The sequence below is a fragment of the Xenia sp. Carnegie-2017 genome, unplaced genomic scaffold, assembly GCF_021976095.1.
Source record: "Xenia sp. Carnegie-2017 unplaced genomic scaffold, XeniaSp_v1 HiC_scaffold_2, whole genome shotgun sequence".
NCBI classification, from domain to species: domain Eukaryota; kingdom Metazoa; phylum Cnidaria; class Anthozoa; order Malacalcyonacea; family Xeniidae; genus Xenia; species Xenia sp. Carnegie-2017.
This window is the reverse complement of record NW_025813482.1, coordinates 7,946,778-7,966,090: the sequence shown is the minus strand read 5'-3', so window position 1 is coordinate 7,966,090 and position 19,313 is coordinate 7,946,778. Positions and strand designations below refer to the sequence as shown.

General features: G+C 33.0%; 2 protein-coding genes and 1 long non-coding RNA gene across 3 annotated transcripts; all 3 read right to left on the bottom strand.

Moving 5' to 3' along the window:
* Positions 1-171: 171 nt before the first annotated feature.
* LOC124439727 (protein RFT1 homolog) lies at positions 172-5,136 on the bottom strand. The gene is made up of 4 exons (XM_046990007.1): positions 5,057-5,136; positions 3,992-4,175; positions 2,263-2,494; positions 172-1,827 (listed from the first exon to the last, which is right to left on the bottom strand). Exons 1-4 carry the CDS (start codon positions 5,132-5,134, stop codon positions 1,545-1,547), a joined length of 777 nt encoding a protein of 258 aa, XP_046845963.1. The 5' UTR covers positions 5,135-5,136; the 3' UTR covers positions 172-1,544.
* A 3,207-nt stretch (positions 5,137-8,343) lies between these two features.
* LOC124439724 lies at positions 8,344-13,653 on the bottom strand. Its single transcript, XM_046990004.1, has 2 exons — positions 13,430-13,653; positions 8,344-13,243 (listed from the first exon to the last, which is right to left on the bottom strand). Exon 2 carries the CDS (start codon positions 13,138-13,140, stop codon positions 8,890-8,892), a length of 4,251 nt encoding a protein of 1,416 aa, XP_046845960.1. The 5' UTR covers positions 13,141-13,243; positions 13,430-13,653; the 3' UTR covers positions 8,344-8,889.
* A 2,855-nt stretch (positions 13,654-16,508) lies between these two features.
* LOC124439728 lies at positions 16,509-17,084 on the bottom strand. The gene is made up of 2 exons (XR_006946424.1): positions 17,045-17,084; positions 16,509-16,607 (listed from the first exon to the last, which is right to left on the bottom strand). It is a non-coding gene; the product is annotated as an uncharacterized LOC124439728 (long non-coding RNA).
* Positions 17,085-19,313: the final 2,229 nt, after the last annotated feature.

Sequence of the window (19,313 nt, the reverse complement as noted above, 5' to 3'; positions counted from 1 at the left end):
TGAATTTTCGGACGGTCAAATAACTTTGCGTCAGACTAATCTTGTACGAATCATAAAAGATTAAAGTTGCTAGTCAGTAATGAAACCCAACGTATTTTTTCTATTTATCAGTTTATCTTCCTGGGACCTGATCAGGTAAAGTATTTTTGAATACAGATTGCACAAAATAAATGACGTATTGTCATGTTATTAATTTTTACGTCGCGTATACGCTTATACGCTTATCGCCTAAAGAATATTGTCAGGTTGTTACAGACATGTTTATTACATAACTTTGTTACAAGCACAAAAACCTTTTCAGCGCCTGGGAAGTTGAAATAACTTATAAAGGAGGCCTTTTGGCTTTAGAAACTGACCTTTTGACTATTTCTATGCCAAAATGCCTGAGTCACTAGGCTAATTCCACCGACGAATTAGTGTTCTACTCAGTAGTGTAACAAGCATCATTTCCATACAACACATAACACATGTCTTTATGAAAACATCGAATATACATTTTGCATATGTAACAGTGCTATTAAAACTGCAATGCCCAAAAAAGTTACACATATAAGAATATGATTCTCTGATGATGGCTTTGATATAAAGATATGTTTCATACATTAATTTCATTCCTCCAGTAACTCCCATTTAATTTTAAATGATGTATTATGAAGTGAACATCTATTGACTTCATGAGCAATGAAAACATTTTTAGTTAAACCTCTCACAAGCTATACAGTCTACATAACCGCAGTTTTAGTAAGCAATTTTCTTGTTGTCCACAGTGTAATGTCAATGGTTATGAGTTGCTTACTTTGCTTTTACACATGTACAGTTGTACGTACAGCTTTTGCAGTAATTAAATTGGCTAATTTGATCTTCATCACATACTATCGAAGACATCATCTGTGCATGCTCAGTCGACTTAAATAATTGTTTCAGTTTATCATAATGGCGTCCAGTCGCGTCAATTCATATCAATGACGTACTGGATCTACAAGCACTGAATGAGTTTGCACTATTTTTGTGGTAATTAGCCGTAATTAGCTCGCTTAGTCGCAAATTAATCATCTGGGCAAGCGTGTATATTTAACTGTATACAACATGCTAAATACTTGCTAGTAGATGTCCAATTCCAGAGGATCATTAAGTTGCACTGGCTTAGGAGCCCAGACGTAGGTCGCGAGGGCACTTTCTTTCCCTGTTTACCACGATCGTCTGATGGGCTGAAGCTTGCTATTGGCATCACCAAGTAGGATAGCGTAGCAGGAGTCCAAATATCTCACCAAAACGTCAACATGCGACGCTGTAAGCCCTTCCTGATCCAGGGTATCGGGAGGAATAGACCGAAAACGGATTTTTCGCATTCAAAATTTGTCTTATCGTGTCGCTATTAGGGAAACATGCTCAAGATTTCTATTGGCACTGAAAATTTTAAAATCAAAACAACGACTATATTATTTATCTAGTCTAAGAGATTGAGGGTTTTTGTATCGAATGAAAAAATAGCGATTGTTTCTAATGCATAAACTTGCAGCACTATCCAACAAACTAACAATATTTCATTCGGATTTGGCTGTTTTGGTAAAAAATCTTTCTTTTACAAACTGTACGAGTTTTTCCTCCGAGCGATAAACAGTAAAGGCAACAATCAGCAAGCAAATTCCACCAACAGCGACATGACAAAAACGCCAAAACCAGCCATAAGAACAACAGAAAAATGACTCAGAGATGTAAGTTACGATGAATGAAAAAGCGTAAGATAGCACGACTGGTTTAGATAACTGAAGAGCTTTTAATGGTGTATGGTTTGTTCCGAGAAAGTATTTGTTTATGTAGATGATGCTATAGAAGTATAATATACATAATCAGTATGAGAATACATACATACACATATAACTAACATACTACGTTATATAACTAACATACGAATGGTATATAACTGGTTATAACCACAATATAACTAACATACGAATACATACATAACACTGTTGGAAAGTTGTAACTGCTTTTTATTCTGAAATTATGTAAGTACGATTCTTAAGACTTTAGCTTACACAAAGAGAGCAGGAAAAGATACATGTAATGATGAAATCTGTTACTGCAGTGCGAGGTGTAAGTGGAAAGTAGATTCTACTTAAGGTGGTTTTAGCATTTTTTGTCCAACAAATACACTACATTGAACAACACATACTTGAGTTATTAAAGCAAATAGACTTAGCAACACATTCAGTTGTTGAGCACGTAATAATAGCAACAATTTTTAAAGTAGTCACTGACCTGTGAAAAATACGTAAGGACATGTTCAAACAGTTGGCGAGAATAAAACCAACCGCTCCAAAATACGTAAAAACGAAAGAGGACAAGAGAAACATGATTGAAAAAATCAACATCTTTTGGTTATATTCATCAACAGCTGTTTGAGGCATGGTTGCAAACATGAAGCATTCAGTTATACCATTTATCGCAATGACAAGGATGTACAAGCAATGCCATTTTAGTTGCATGGGACCTAACAAAGGAATTAAGATTGTTATTTTACATGAAGTAGTTCATAATACATCACTAATTCTTACTCCTCAATAATACCATGAACAGATTTTCATATTTTCACACGGGTGGTGCAAAAAAACTGAGCTGGTGAAAAGGGAACGTGAGACAAAATGAGGGTTTAAATATTAGAGGAGGTTGGATGGTGCTGTCGTGAAAATGTTGAGAAATAAATACAAACTATCACAATACAAGTTCACGCAAGCTTACACAGGGACCGTGGAATTTGATATTTGAGGGAGCCTACATTCATACATGCATGTTTTAATCTGTTGATTCCTACTGATTGTGACTATGGATTAAAACAGATTAAAACATATGAATGTATGAATTTGCCCCTCCCCCCTCCCCCAATTATCATTCATCCGCGGTCCCTGTTACATAATACTTTTTTCAGCACTTAAGTGTCATCATACTTTTAGTAAAGTATGAATCAATCTACTATTAATCTACTATTGGTAACTGAACAGTGAAACATAAAAGTCATGCGTAAGAATTCAAGTTTAAAAACCAAACACACCAAAACTTTAGTTTTCTTGATAACCGTCTTACTATAAAGGATATAATTGAAATTGCACAAATCACTGGAAAAAGGAACAGCAACAGTATGTTTTAACAATGGCAAATGCAGTTGTCTTATAAACCTAACTGTTTGTGTCTTTTAAGTTTTGCTTTTTAATTTGTTTTACTTACACTGTTCAAGCGCTAATGTACGTCTTCAACTTTAACTCATTGCTATGTCTTGCGTGTTTTATCTTTGATTAATAATATTTTGTTTTGAGGTTGATTCATCAGAAAAAACTTCCCTAAGTTTAGTTAATGTTAAGTTAATTTAAGTTACAATATGATCATATGCCAGTCCTGATTCAATTTATTTCAAAATCTCTATTAAATAGCAATTGAAACAAGGCATAATCAAAATCTGTCAGTGCCTAATACCACCTTTGCTTATGGCACCTTGGCTTTTGTCTTTCAACAGGAAAATGTGTCGAAAAACAAGAAAATATGAGAACTACCACCATATTTTCTACTTCTCATCAAGCACTTATTACAAGCAATGTTTATTGAAAATTCCTAATGATAATTAGTTCTGGATTTCAAAACTATAAGAAACTGAAAAATGCCACTGACACTATTATTGAAATTTAACAAAACAAAATTTCCTCCCTGAAAATTATTGCTACAAATTCTAAGTAAATGAATTCCAGGTTATTTAGCAAAGCCCTTACAATACAGGACATGAAGTAATTTCTTAATTGCCCATGTAAAGAATGAGGTTTGGCAATTGCGATTTTAGAGGCTTGCTGGGATTCATTCATTTAGTATCTATGATAATTCATGTAGCTAGGGGGAAACTTTCTTTATTTATGATAATTTATGTAGCCAGGGGGAAACTTTCTTTATTTATGAAAATTTATGTAGCTAGGGGGAAACTTTCTTTTAGTTTTGTACTTAGTACCTTCTCCTGAGCTCAAAACTGGTCCACCATAGATATCCAAGGCAAGAAACGAGTATGAAAAGCCAAAAACAACTATTGTAAGGCCAACCAATAAAACAAATTTCAACACACATTCCAAAGTCAATGCAGCAAGATGCAAAGAATGTTGTGACTGCTTTTCAGCTGGTTTATCTCTGACCAAAGTCTGGGTAAAAAATAAATAGTAACTTTCCTCTACTGGAAGAAAAATGAATCTTGCAGCCAGTGAACCCAAATTATTTATGACATCATAAAGACCTTGTTGTGCCAAGTTTAGTGCATTAAATAATGTCATAATGTACCTTTCACCTTCAGTTAACAATTGCTTCAGCAATGATTGTTTAAAAAAGCTCCATGTCAATGAAAGCAATTCATTGCTTCGCTTTGTGTTAATGAAGGCAAGATAGAACTGAATGACTGGAAATGAAATTCCTTTCACTCAAACATCTCTTTTTTGATATTAAGAAAAAGAAATATGTATAGTAAAAAAGAAAATAAGCTAATGATTGCATAAATTGAGCAATGCAAAATGTTAAAAGACCCAAAGATGGGATAAAATAGACAAGCAAAACTGCTGTTAAACAACGTAGCAAGATGGAAATTCCTTCAATTAACACTTTAAGGCGGACAAACAGGTGACATTGAAAAACAATCCAAAGAGGTTCTGCAGAAAGTTCAAGGATAGCACAAACTCCAAAGATTACAACAGAAAATGAATAGTGATCAGCAAACTTCCCAACAGGCAAGTCCAACCAATTCAACCATATGAATCCAAAAGCACAAAAAGCTACACATCCCAATGGAATGGTCAGCCAAACTAGAGTGACCACTTCATTCCATTTTGTCTGGTCACTTTTTGCAGATTGGCTCAAAAATGTTTTTCTAAAAGCCTCTCTTGACATGAATAGTATGGTTGTGTATAATAGGGCTAGTCTAACATTGACAAGACCCAGAATTTCACGAGATATGAACCTAAGTATGAAGCCATTTAACAGAAACGTTGTGATCCGCAAAGAAACTTGAAGCACAACGTTGTACGTGGCTGACCTGATGGCACTTTGTAAAACCGCGTCTTTTTCTTTGCTGTAGATGCCAAATTCTGACTTGAGACCTCTCTTGAGACATGTATCTCATCCATTTTCTTGCTGAGTATATTCAACCATTGAGTTCTATAAGACCTGGAGGCAGTGTTGCTAGATGGGTAGCCTGCAAACCCGCCCGAGCTACCTTTAAAAGTAGCCCATAAATAAACCCAATTATATTTTGCAAGAAATAGCCCAAATTTGCATCAAAACAAGTAAAACTAGCCCAAGTCTGTTGAAAATATTTAATTTAAACCAAACTACACATTGATATCGTATATAGCATCGTTCACGTCTTCTGTACTTTCATACATTTCTGAAGTAAACCTAGATATCATTTGAGGCCAAGGAGTGAAATTGTTGCAGCAAATTTTTTGCGTTGCCATAAATGGTTTCACGTGCAAGAGATTCTCTAGTAGCGACTGTCCCATTCGATTTCTTAGTTTGGATTTTAGCAAAGCCATCAAAGAAAATGCTCTTTCAACTGCTGCGTTGCTAAAAGGAAGAGCCAAAATAGAAAGTGCAAGGCTTCTCAACTCTTGAAAATCGTGATCCCCAGAAGCATCAACATGATTAATGACGTCAATCCAAAATTGCTCAATCTTCTGGTCGTTGACATTAATCCAATGGATTGAACCAATGCGACTATATTGTTGGTCAAGTTTACCTAAAATTCTTACGCAGTAGTTTTAACGTCGTATATTTTAATCTGTGCACTTAAAGACACGAGTGAACTTAGTGAGTTGGACTTGTTAGAATGTCAGATTGCAAATGCACTTCAACCACCTTCTGCAGTCAACGTTTCAAGTCCAAAGAAAGCGAAGGTAGACGAGAAGAAACAAAAATGTGGTAGCAGTGCATGCAAATACACAAGAAACAAAGACTTTTTTCGTTTTGGACATGGGGGAAACACGTATGTCGTTTCATTTTAAGTGATAGAGTACATGTGTTCGTTATTAATTTTGAGTGCAATATTAAATTTTTCTGATTTGTTTGTAAGAGTTATTTTCTTTTTAAATTTGTGAGCAATATGAATCTGTTTACTTCACAATAATATGTTATAAACGTCTTAGATTTTATTTGTTTGTTAGATGTGCACTGTAGGGTTACTACAGTCATTAGTATTTTCTATTTAGAGAATACATATAAAGAAATAAAAAACAGAAAACAATATCCGAATTAGTATTCTCTATATAGGGAATACTAATGAGATTTAGAGAATACTAATGAGCTATTGTATTCCATTGTTTTCCCTCCATTTGTGCATTTTCTTAGAGCCTTAAAGAAGCTCATACCAATTCATGATTTGTAGGAACTATGAGATATAGAACATCAAACTACAGGATGCTGATTGGCCGAATGGCTTTGGCCATGCTTTAAATAATGATAACCAATTTTCATTTCGATTGGCTCTTCACCTTTCGAAGATACAATAATTAAACAAAATTATTGAACAAAAGAAATACATTGTATTAAAACTTTTACGTCCGTTTGAAACATCGAACCTTGCATGTGCTGAAAGCATTTAAAACAAATGATAATGAGGAATTTTACATTATTTTCTTTTGTCTTTGCACGTGTAAAGTTCTACATTTATAATAAGGCTCCGTTTACACTATACCGAAATGCTATTGTTACAGGTTAAATTTTCTATGTATTAAAATCATTGATATCGTTCAATGTCAAAAACAAAATTAAATTGACTAAATCTACTAACTTAATAAGCATCTACCCCAAACCGTTACAACTTTAAAACAAATGAAGATGTCGTGATGAGCAAATCCTGTGTATAGTGCAAACACAGCCTAAGCCGAACTTTTGCACAGTAAGAAAAACGTAAAAACTTTGAAAATCTGTGGAGGGTTTAAAACACAAGGATCTTTAAGATCATTAGTAATATGTTTCTTCAGAATAGTGAACAGGGATATACCGGGCGGAAAGCGAATTCTTATTATAAATATTAAAGCCCAAGGATAAATGAATTCACAAGGAAACTCCATGTCTGTATACTTTATGATTGTGTGTGTTTTTGTTTCTTTTGTGATTTCTACTCATCCCACGTCATACCATCTTATCCAACATTTACTAACACGTTTTCATCCCACCATGTAATTTAATATTATGTAAATAGCTATTATATATATAACCCTCTATACTTGTAATTTAATATTGTTTAATGATATCTTGAGAGTTAAGACAAAACGTTACGCTACTAAATAAATATTCCTTTTTATACGTCATTTTTGAATGGCTCTTTTAAAAGTATTTTGCTGAGCTTTAATATTTATAATAGGTAAAATGTTTCTTGTTATGTTTACAATTGTCACAAATTGAAACTGTTCATTTAACGTTGTATCAACCCCAATATCATGATGATAAATTTTATTTCAACCGTTGAAGACAGAAAGTGAGAATTAATATTCTTCAATATTTTGATCAAGAAAATATTATTCAACATAATTTAATTCCTCAATTCAAAAGAACTTATGTCGACATCGTAAGTTTTATTTATTTTCATCTCAGTTATTGACATGACGGCATGATGTTCTTACATACGGGAATTGTTGACAGCATATAACATTTTCTGTCTTTAAGGTCATTTGTACATAATAAACGTACAAAAATGATCTCTCACATTTTTCAACTAATGACCATAAAACCCAAATGGTGTTTTTATACATGTGAATTTTTAACAGCATACAAAACCTATTTCCACGATATTAAATTGTATTTACAGTTCTTGAAAGCATGTCTAAAGAAAGTCACTGTATAATGTCATCAAAATAATCTTCATCTACAACACCACCATATTATCAAATGACTCACAATGAATGAGTTGTTAACATTTATTCATTTCTTTGTAGTGAACGTCTAATTTATAATATTATAAAATAACCGGAAGAAATTGAGCAATTTCATTGGTCGAGAGCTATGATCTATAAGAGGACAGATATACGGAATTGAGGTCACAGAAAATTTCTGGTTTTTAAATGACAAACGAACGGAGAATTTATTTGAATACTTACCAGAATATATCCCTGAGTGGGCAAATAAAGAAATTAAGAATGCCTAGTTGAAGCATTGGACGCATTTGAGCAAAAAGAAAAGAAAAACCCGGTTTTCAAACATTGATTTACCACGGCGGCTCGTGGCCACTCAATTTTTATCACAATGACGTCATACCAGTGTATCTATAACTGTATAGACAACGGTTAAATGTTATCTTTTTGTTAAATAAAAATAACCAAATTATCTAACCATAAATTTTTATTAAAAAGTAATTCATCAACATGAAATTTGTTCAGAGGTACAATACATAATAATAAGTTTGACAGAGCATCTTACAGTAGTAGTCTAATCTAGAGGATGCCCTGTTTAAATGACAATTCATTTAGGAAGATTACAAGTAAAATCTTAGAAAGGATAAACAAATATTCATGATCAATTACTATAGAAGCGCTCTTTTTAAATACAAGTCATTTGTGTTATAAAAAGCAATTATACATCGTTTCAGATTATTGCAAAACATAGATAATATTTTACATTCTTTAATAGCAGGAGGTAAGACATTCCAAGAAATAGTGCCGATAAATTTAAAAGATCTTTTGCAAAATTGGTCCAAATTTATTTTTGGTAAATATAGATAATTTCTTAAAGATTGCCAGGTAGAATAAGTATACTTCTTCTGTAGAAAACTATAGTAGGTGGAAACAAGCAATCATCCTTACGACCATCAACATCTATGTGCATTTTCTCAACAGGTTTTTGCATAAACTATTAAAGTTTGAGTTCATGTATTTATTCAGGAACATTAAGTTTTAAAAATTGAATTCTGCAATTTGAGCTGTCAACAATAGCTAAAGTTCCTGTATTGGAATGCATAGTTATATTAGACATTAAATAATCTATTTGGACAGATTTAGCGCACTCTTCACAACTCCTTAAATCTACAGCAACCAATGACCTATCTTCAAGCACTCCAATGCAATAAGATTTGTGTACGATTGGGTTGGAGTCCAATAAATGGACACTGACATCATGCAAAATTGCATTCACATCACCATTCACATGAAAATTAATTAAATAAATGCCCATACATTCGAAGCGTGCGGAAAATGTTATAACTGCTTGTTTACTATCACTTATACAGCAGTTGAACTCTAGATCATTTACAGTTACCTGTTGTGGAACAAATTTTTCAATGACAGCTGTTATGGGTATTTCTGCAGTGTGCCAAGGCTTCAAGTAAAGTACATTGTTGTTATTTCCCCATTTCCATAATGTGTATTCTGTTTTGTTTACAGTTAAAATAATAGAATTATCAGGGGATACAGCTGCTGCTTTAATTTGAAAACCATTGAGAGGAAATCTTTCGTTGTATTGTATCTCACCCTTGGCAATTCTAACAACTTGAACAAAATCTTGTTCGTCAATACAAACTAAGACATCACCAAATGTCAAGATTTTGTTAGGTTTAAATCCAATGTTAACATGCTTTGCTTGAGTAGAATCTACAAAATTTTCAGACGAAGCTGATATCTTCATAAGATGATCAGAACCATCCCATATCCACAGTAAACCATCCGACCACCAACATCCTAATGCATTCTTCAGTTTCATTGGTACAGTTTGAATAATAGTGCAACGTTCAATGCTCCAAATATAAATGTTGACGTGGTCACCAACAGCGAAAGCAGCAAAAAAAGATCCATCCGGTGAAAAACAACAACATTTAATTTCCAATTCCTCAGAAATAAATGAAGATTTCAAAAGATGATCAGTTTTGAAAATATTCAGCTTGGAAAAATACGGCACAACGTAAAATTCCTTAAACGAGATGGGATGGACTTTGTTACGATACCTATAAATACATGAACACCCAACGAATGGTAAACAAAACTCGATTTCTCCATGATTTCCCAATGATCGTCGCAACTGAGTGATTTCAAAAAACGTTAGATAATGGCTTGTATAAGAAAGAATACAATCACGATAATGGTGTGTTATCATTGAAGGTAAGGGTTGGTAAATAATATCGATTGCCTTTGGGAATTCAAAAACATACAAAGTCTCGACGAATTCTGCACCAAGGAACTCTGAACATTTATCAGTGCATTGTAGTTTTTGGTGATCAACAACGCAGCGTCGATCAATTCTTTGCAAAGTTAATGAATTCCATGCAGTGGACACATCTTTAGGAAAAAATTCATAATATTTTGCTGCAATAAACAAACCAGAATTTGAGAAAGAGCAACGATTAACGACACCATCTGACTGTAAACATAACAACAAACGTCCATTGTTGACATCCCACAACTTTACTTCAGTAGATCTATCACTAGTTACCAGTCTATTTCCGGTAGGTGAAAAGGAGCAACAACAGATGTTTCTAGGTACAAATAAATCATCGAGTGCAGTGCCGAGAGTGCATCGTTGTTTGAATTCTGGAAGCTCAAAAATAGATATTTGACCATTTTCATATCCTACAGCAAGAAGTTCTTCATTGGACGACACACAAAGAGATGTAACGTTAGCACGCAAGGAGACAGTCAAATGATAACGGTTTGTTAAATATGTTAATTCTAAATCCTCAAACCAAGAAAACTTTCCTTGTTTTAATAAATCCCTTGCCAATAATCTTCTTTCGTTTTTGCTATCAATTGCGTTTGCAATAATTTGTAAATAAAATAAGCTAATATCTAATTTTGACGCATATCTTACTGTCATAAGCAAATGAAATAGTTGTTCCTTAAGTACATCTTTTCTCAAGAAATTTGGTAGTGTCGTAATGATTTCATGCAATTCAGACCAAATGGTATCCATGTACTTGTCTTTCACAACCATTAACTTCACACAAAACACTTTGACATCTATTATCCAGCTAAAGTCAACATTTTCGCCACATTGTAACATATGATAGATTCCATTCTCCAAAGCATACTTAATCATAGCAGTGTTCATCTGATCTTTAAAAATGTTCATCTTCTTAATTTGTTCAAATACTTTCTCACAAGCATGCCATAAGAACTTATGACCATTTTTAGGATCAACTGTGAACTCGTGCTCTTCATAACCATCTGATTTCAACCAATCAATGAGAGACTTGTGATACACGGTCAAATAATCATCGTAAATTGGAAAAAATTGCGATAGCACTTCATGTATTTTAATACGATCTTTAAACTTCATATCATCAGAAAAACCTAAACATTGAAAAAGAAAAGACAAAGGCAAAATACTTTGATAAGTCACCAACACTTCAAGACATTCCGTAAAGTTTTTGTCGGAAATAACGGTTTTGTGTGTTGATAAAATTATTTCTTTCAATGATTTATTTAATCTCTTGAATTGTTCTGCGTAGAACTTACTCAAGCCAGTAGGAACCAATTGTTTAATATTCTCAACAGTTAGCTTAGTTTTTTCTTTTTTTAAACTCTCTTGTGCGTGGTAAGCGTACAGAAACGAACCCTCGCATTTTTTAACTAATAAATGAAAAGCCGTGTAATCATTATCACTGTAATCACTGTCATCCCTGTCAAATGAGTCATCACTGTCTTCGTGCCATCTCTCAGCAATGAATAAATTACTCTTCAACTCATGTTCTAAATACTTGCACAGATCGTATTCGTTCTTTCTATCATGAGGTTGAGTTTCTATTTCTACAGGATTCATGTCTTTCAACTCTGTTTGAACAGGAAGTTCTGGACGACTGGTGATGAAGATTTTAATCCATTTAGGTAGTCGGCCGAATTCATCAGTAATCAATTCCAATAATTCACTTTTGCCCTCAACTTGACTTTCATCTAATGCATCAATAACCAAAAGCATTGGTTCATAATCTTTTAATGAATGCAATGGATTATTTAATAAAACACGGAAAGCATCGGCGATTGATTCTTTGGAATGGTTTCTCTGTAATTCTTCATTTAGTTTAGATTTGAAATCTAATATTGTATCACACATGCTACAGGCCAATGATTCTATCAATATTCGAGGATTCCTTTCATCTGATCGATTATACCTGCAGAAATGACAAGCAGCAAGTTTCTCCTTTTCAGAATATTGTCGACACACCTCAGCAGCAAATACACTTTTACCAACACCAGGACCGGCAATCAAAATCAGGACATTAGAAGCATCTTCACTTTTATCGTTAAACCAAGTGTCGAGTTTTTCAAATAACCATTGTCTAGTGCCTTCAAGGTATTTCTTGTTAAGATCGTTTATAAGACCGTTAAACTTAAACTTTGCAAGCTTCTTGAGATCTGGGCATATTTTGTCCTGTATCAATTCTTTCACTCTGGTTACATCAGCTTTTGTTGCCATCTCTTGTTTAATTTCTACTACATCAACTTTTGTTGGCATGCTTTCTTTAATTTCTTCTACTTTATTTTTCATAGCTTCAAAATCTTTTTTTAATTCTTCTACATTTTCGTTGGTTTTCTCAGCAACATCGATTAACTGTTGCTCTTTTTCATACCATTCTTTTAACATTTCAAGATAATTTGCCTCATTGGGACTAAGGGGAGCTTCCTTTAATTCAACTATTTCAGTTTGTTGAATACCCAGACCAACCAATGCTTTTGAGATTTCATCCCACAAGCGCTCAAACGTACCGTCATCTACACTAGTTGTGCTTATGTGGCCATACACTTTATTTCTATAAAACTTTATTCTTGCAATATTTGCTGAAATTGAAGTATCTGAAGAGGAAGGAAGATTATCCCATCCACCATGTGGCGCTGTTAGACCACATATGTTACGTAATAAGACAGTCAATAATGAAATATCAAAGTTATCAAGGTTTGGCAAACCAGTTGATGGGTAAAGAAGGTTCCATTGCTCTTTGTTGATGACCCTTCTTTGTCTTAAGGATTCCAATGTACTTTTATTTGAGGATTCATTAAGTTCATCGCTTAGGTTTGACGAGCGAAAATTTATATTAAACTGCAAGGTTGTTTTCAAAGCTTGTGTTCCTTTATTTATCAAAAATTTACTTAAACGAGATCCATTTGCCTCAATCTTCAGTTTTTTAGGTGGTGAAGCCATTTTCAAAAAGAAATTTATTTAGAATATAATGTTATAAATACTCTGACTTACTTTAATGAAGAATGTTTGTTTTTAATCGTGAAGCCTTTGTTTGAACTTCAAACTAAAAACCAAGAAAAATAATGGTACAAAAATAAGTTACAAAACTTTAAAATTCAATAAATCAACGGCCAACTGAAAAATTTATATCAAAGTTCAAATATAAAACGTTAGTAAAATCTGCGATACAATATAACGAGTAGCTAAACAATAATGTTTTAAAATTAATGTTTTGTAAAATTTTACTCACCAAATGACACAAAACGACTATTTCTACATTTCAACCATAATTTCTTTGTTCCACAACGTAAATTCACAGTTTTATAATGAAATATTTCTTCATTTATGTCTTTCGTTGTATTGTAGTGTAGACGTGTGTATTCAAATGTAAAGGATGGGCTCGTCACGTGATCATTCTGATTCACTTCCTTGTATCCATTGAGTTCAATAATAACTGGAGCGGCTATCTCAAGCGCGGCCTTAGATATCTGCTGACGCCAAAAAAATGGCGGATTTCGTCCGTTGCCGCTGAGATTTACCGAAATTGATCGCTTTTCCGAAAATTTCACAATTTCCCACTCCCTCCTGAGGAAAGAGTGAAGAAAATGTATGTGTGTATTTGGGATTCGTCAAGCAATTTTTTGATGAAAATCAAGGTAAAAACCTCAAATTCATAACAGCGAGTCAACTGTGGTTGTCAGTTATGTGCTACTACGAGGATGCATTTATAACTATCGACGAAAGAGCTATATGTCGGCTACACATGTATGAATGCAGATGTGCGTCGTTTTTTTACCAACGTCGAACTTGTTTGATCGATTAAACTCTTTAGTCTATACAAAAAAGTATATCATAGTTCATCTCCACGGTTCACGAGAGAAGTTAGCTTATTTGTTATCATTGCTATTTTGCTTCTTTCATGATGCAATGGGCAATGGCTTTTTCGCCACAATTGTTGGATTTTTACTTGTTTCTTTAAAAGTAAATATTAAATCTCTGGATATTTACGGATTTTCTGTAATTGAGTTTCATATTAAATTTCAAAAAGACTCAAGTCTGCATAGGCTTGGTAAATGAAAACAAAAAATATTGTATAGAAAGTACTTTAAGTAACCTTTTTGTGATGTTCTGAAGTGCAACTGCATCAAATACTTCTAAAGTTGTAGCACATTTTGATTTTGTTGTATTGATACATGAATTGGGCAAAATGCAAATAATCATCAAAACACTTATGCTTCCAATGGTGTTTATAATTCATTTGTAGTTTTAATACTTCTACCCTTCTTTTCACTTTGTTTTGTTTTTCCTATATTTGCAAATAAGTACACAATTTGAATGATTAACACAGTTTTCACCTAAATAATAAATTTCATAAGCAGTTGGTAGTGCATTTTGTTCTCTGAGTATCCACATCTGGTGTTTTGTTCATACAAGAATGATGAAGTGCAAGTAGATATGTCATAGCAAGGCAATATAACCAAATGAATCAAATACCTATAGTACTTTTATGCTAGAAGCTTAAAAGCTTTTAGAAATTATAAAGTTATTGGATTATATTAACCATATATCATCAATCTCATGAAAAGAAATAAGAAGCAAAAATTTGTAGGAAAGCTTTGAAAAGTGAAAACTTTTCTTTAAAAAGTAGCAATAATGCATATGATAAATCTCCAATCTGTACTTTACTAGGTAAATAAGCTCAAACTGTTTCTTGAAACAAAAACTATAATAATGAAGAAGTATACAGTACAGTAACTTTGAAAGTTTCATCACTGAATCTTTAATGCTTCAGTGTAGTGCATTAGATATTAGTAACATTTATACAACACTCAACTAAAATGTTTTGATAAAGATATGACTTGATTTAAACATAAGTTATATAAAACCCAATGGCTTATACAGTTTGATGCTTCACATCTGCATCAAGTCATCAATCTCAGTACAAATGTTTACATAGACTTTATGGCTTTCCCATTTTATATCTTTGTGAATTGACATTTCATTAAGCATCAAAACACACACAACCTTGCCATCTTTCTTTGGTTCATGAACTTTAACTTCAAAGCATTCAAGGCATCCTTAGTGAATCATTTGTCTCCATCCCTAGAATTTGACCATGATCAAATTAAATAACTCTGGATAGGGCAGACGATAAATCAATTATCTTTACAGCATTATAATTTTTTAAGACTCTGCCTGGTCAATAACATCTTCCAGTCATCTTTACTCCTTGGTCTTCCCTGCATGTTGTCAGCAAATAGAACATAACAAGCTCTGCTCCAAATCATGGGTACTCTTGGGGCTGATCATTTCGTTTTGATACTTACTCACAGAGCAAAATGTGTGCAGGGTCTTTTTAGCTTTAGGGAAACTATTTTGCAAATAGATGGGTAAATTTACGACTTCATGCAGACTTTAGAAAAGTATGCAGAATTTTATAAACAAAAACAGGAAAACATCAGTATATTTGGCGTTCAAGTCAGTCTTAAAAATACGATCTTTAATATGTATTTTATGGCTTTTAAAGTGCATGTATAATTGCTTTTCAGTTTTCAATCGTTGACGGACTAAAAACAAGCAACTATCTCACCTGTGAGAAGCGATATGTTCCTTTTTGTGGAAACTACGACATCCAACAATTGAACGATTGAAGTGTTGACATTATAAAAGAAATGCCAAAAAAGATATCGTCACAGAATATGGAACTAACGATATCGTGTTGGTTTTTGAAAAATTCTTTATAATTTACTATATACACCAGGGGGAGGTCGAGAATATTATTTTTCTGCAAAGCGATCATTTCAGCGGAAATACGTCCGTTGGCCGCCATTTTTTTGGCGACCTCGCCCCAGTAAAGATAGCCGCTCCAGTTATTATAAAACTCAATGCTTGTATCTGGATACAGCTGAAATGTAGTTAACGATCATGTTCATTGCTCATATATGGTTCTCACCAGATTTATGTTTTTTACAGAGACTTTTATAATAAACAGAGAAGAGAGCAGTTGCACGAAGGTCGAATAACGCTATCCATTGAACTGAGTAGCAACGTTTTTGAGCGCTTCAAAAATATCTTAAAAGGGAAAAATCAACGATTCGAACTAGACAATAAATGAAATACAATATTGGTTTTAGAATTACAAAGTTTCATCATCATAAACAAAATATAACCATGCACATTCACAAATTTAAAAAACTACTATCCAATGGATAACGCTATCCACGCTTCGTGTAACAGGCTCCAGTATAGATTTGAAAAAAATTTGAAGAGAATAAAGGCCAAAAATTGTCCAAATGGAAATCGCCAAACCACAGACTATTTTTTCGAAATTCCAGGGTCAAAGATCAAGAGATTTATTGATGTAATAGGTACTAAGCACCGCTCAGCATAACAGACCTTCAATTTCTTATTGTCGTATTGTAAAGAATCTACGAAAATTATACAAAGCTTTTAGATTCAATAGATGATTAACTTCATTAAACTCCTTGAAAAATATGGGTATGTACCTCATACGGTTTTGATACATGGTTGGATACTCTTTTCTGTGATGATTTTTATAAGTAATTTATAATAACTTCATAAAATAGAAAGTTTGATAAAGGCTTTGAAAATTTAATTAATGTCCTGTTTTTATAAAAGATCAAATTGTCTTCCGAGCATATTTTTTCTTACATTTATTTAACAAATAGCTCTTTCCCTTGAAAGAGACATCGTTCCTGCAAGTTCAATAAAGTACGAGAATATTTTTTGTGAATTCTATGTTATATCTGGTGTAGGTGACGTAATATTAAAAATAGTAAAAAATTAGACAAAAAATGTAAAAAAACATAGTGTTAAATTCCTCAAGGATTACTTCTATAAATACCTTAAAACTGTTAAACAAGCTCACTGTGTTGCATGAATCAACATTTCACAAAAATAGATTCGGTTGCGTTCTTTCTCTGTGTAAATACATTCTTCCTGTGTTCAACATTTGCTTATTTTTAAAATTTTCTTACTTTTAAAAGAAATGGTTTGTTGTATACAACTATCAACATTTTACTAGACACACAGAGATTAGTCAAAAGTGGCGTTAGCAAAGAAGGGAGGTAATGCATGATTGGACATGTGCCCCTCCCTACATAAATTTTTACAGATCCACCTTATTTCCATAGACAAGTATAATTTATAAAGAAAAATTCAGGGTTCTGCATGTAGAAAATGTTCTCATATTATTCTGCCTCCCCCATACTTTAGAACAGGTATTACTGTCCATTACCATGCAGCTTATTGTCAATTGTTAGAAAGTTGGTGTATCAACTTAAATATGATTTCTCTCGAATGCTTAGTCATACATTATCGAGATGCTTCAGTAGCAAATTTGTTATGTAAAGTTAGTAATTTAGTTTCCGATATCGCTTAACTTTCGACAAATTACTTTCGTTTTAGAAATAAGACTTTATATATGACGACCGTGTAGACAAGAATATGCTTGCTTTAGTTCTTTACACGTCACATACCTTACAAAGATGAGAGAATTAATATAAAGAACGCAACTACATACATATCAGTTTAAAAATGGTGATCATTATTCATACATTATTTTAACATCAATCTTTTATCCATGTAAGTTTTGTTGCATAAACACATTTAAATAGCGAACGAAGATGAAGAGTGCGTCAGGATCTCCTTCAACAAACAGTAATATAAAACATTAATGACGTCTATGTAGAACATTCTAGCTCTATAACTAAGTATACATCACTGACTAAGAACAATTGTTATAGAAATAAAAATACATAAATAAGAACCTCATGCAGAGTACATAATAACATTGAGATTAGTCAAATTCCAAAGGACTAATGCTAAATCTTATAAAGTTTCACAAGTTTTAACTCAGGAATAGAGAGTCACCTATTTAAGACAGGATTTGAATGCCAATTATTAAGACACGATTTTCGAACTGCGAATGGATTTTTTCCCTTCATTAATCAAAAATTCCATACATGTATATTCTTGCATAAGTCAATTCATATTATAAAAAAACTTTGTTATTGAATAAACCATTGTAAATTATGGATACATATCAAACATCAACTGCACGCAATTATAATTACTTATGATCAATAAGAATACTGTAGATACAGCAGTAAAGGATGCAATGAAAGTAAACCTTAAAACTGTTAAACAAACATGATCAAAAGTATAATTTTAAAAGCTCACTGTGTTGCATGAATCAACATTTCACAAAAATAGATTCGGTTGCGTTCTACCTCAGTGTGTAAATATATTCTTCCTGCGTTTAACATTTGCTTATTTTTCAAATTTTCTTACTTTTGAAAGAAATGGTTTGTTGTATACAACTATCAACATTTTGTTAGACACACAGAGATTATTAAAAAAGGGCGTCAGCAAAGAAGGGAGGTGATCCATGATTGGACATGCTATCCTCCCTACATAAGTTTTCACAGATTCCCATTTTTTCATAGACAAGTATGCTATTTCACCTCTCCCATACATTTGAACAGGTTTTGCTTTCCTTTACCATGCAGCTTATTGTCAATAGTCAGAAAGTTGATATATCAATTTAGATATGATTTCTTATGCATATTTAGTTATACTTTATCGAGATGCTGCTTTAGCTAATTTGTTATGTTGGTAATGTAGTTCTAAAATATCGCTTAATTTTTCTAAAATTACTTCCCTCTTAGAAGTAAGACGACCGTGTGAACAAAATTATGCTTGCTTTAGTTCTTTATATGTCACATACTCAACAAACGGATGAAAGATTTAATATAAACAACGCGACCACATACATATCAGTTTAAAAATGGTGATCATAATTCATACCTTACTGTAACATTAATTTCTTATCCATGTGAGTTTTGTTGCATAAACACATTAAAATAACGAGCGAAGACAAAAAATGAGTCAGGATCTACTTCAACAAACAATGTTATGAAACATTAATGACATCTATGTCACAGTATAGAAGTATACAATAGGTCCACTTCGTGTGCAACTGGATGCTGTATATTTAATTAGATTACTGGCTGCCGTTAGACATTTCATCATTCTTATTCGTCAAAAAAAGCAGTTGACTGGCTGCCACTATGGTAATCGCATGCGTAATAAGACATGTGTGGCACGAAAAA

Bases quoted from the DNA above. Each gene is read 5' to 3' on its own strand.
- LOC124439727 (XM_046990007.1), bottom strand. From the start codon at position 5,134: ATGTCTCAAGAGAGGTCTCAAGTCAGAATTTGGCATCTACAGCAAAGA. The intron at 4,176-5,056 runs GTCAGCCACGTA...TTTTTTACCCAG, and splicing joins GTTTTACAAAGTGCCATCAG to ACTTTGGTCAGAGATAAACC. The intron at 2,495-3,991 runs GTACTAAGTACA...TTCCTTTGTTAG, and splicing joins AGTTTTGAGCTCAGGAGAAG to GTCCCATGCAACTAAAATGG.
- LOC124439724 (XM_046990004.1), bottom strand. From the start codon at position 13,140: ATGGCTTCACCACCTAAAAAACTGAAGATTGAGGCAAATGGATCTCGT.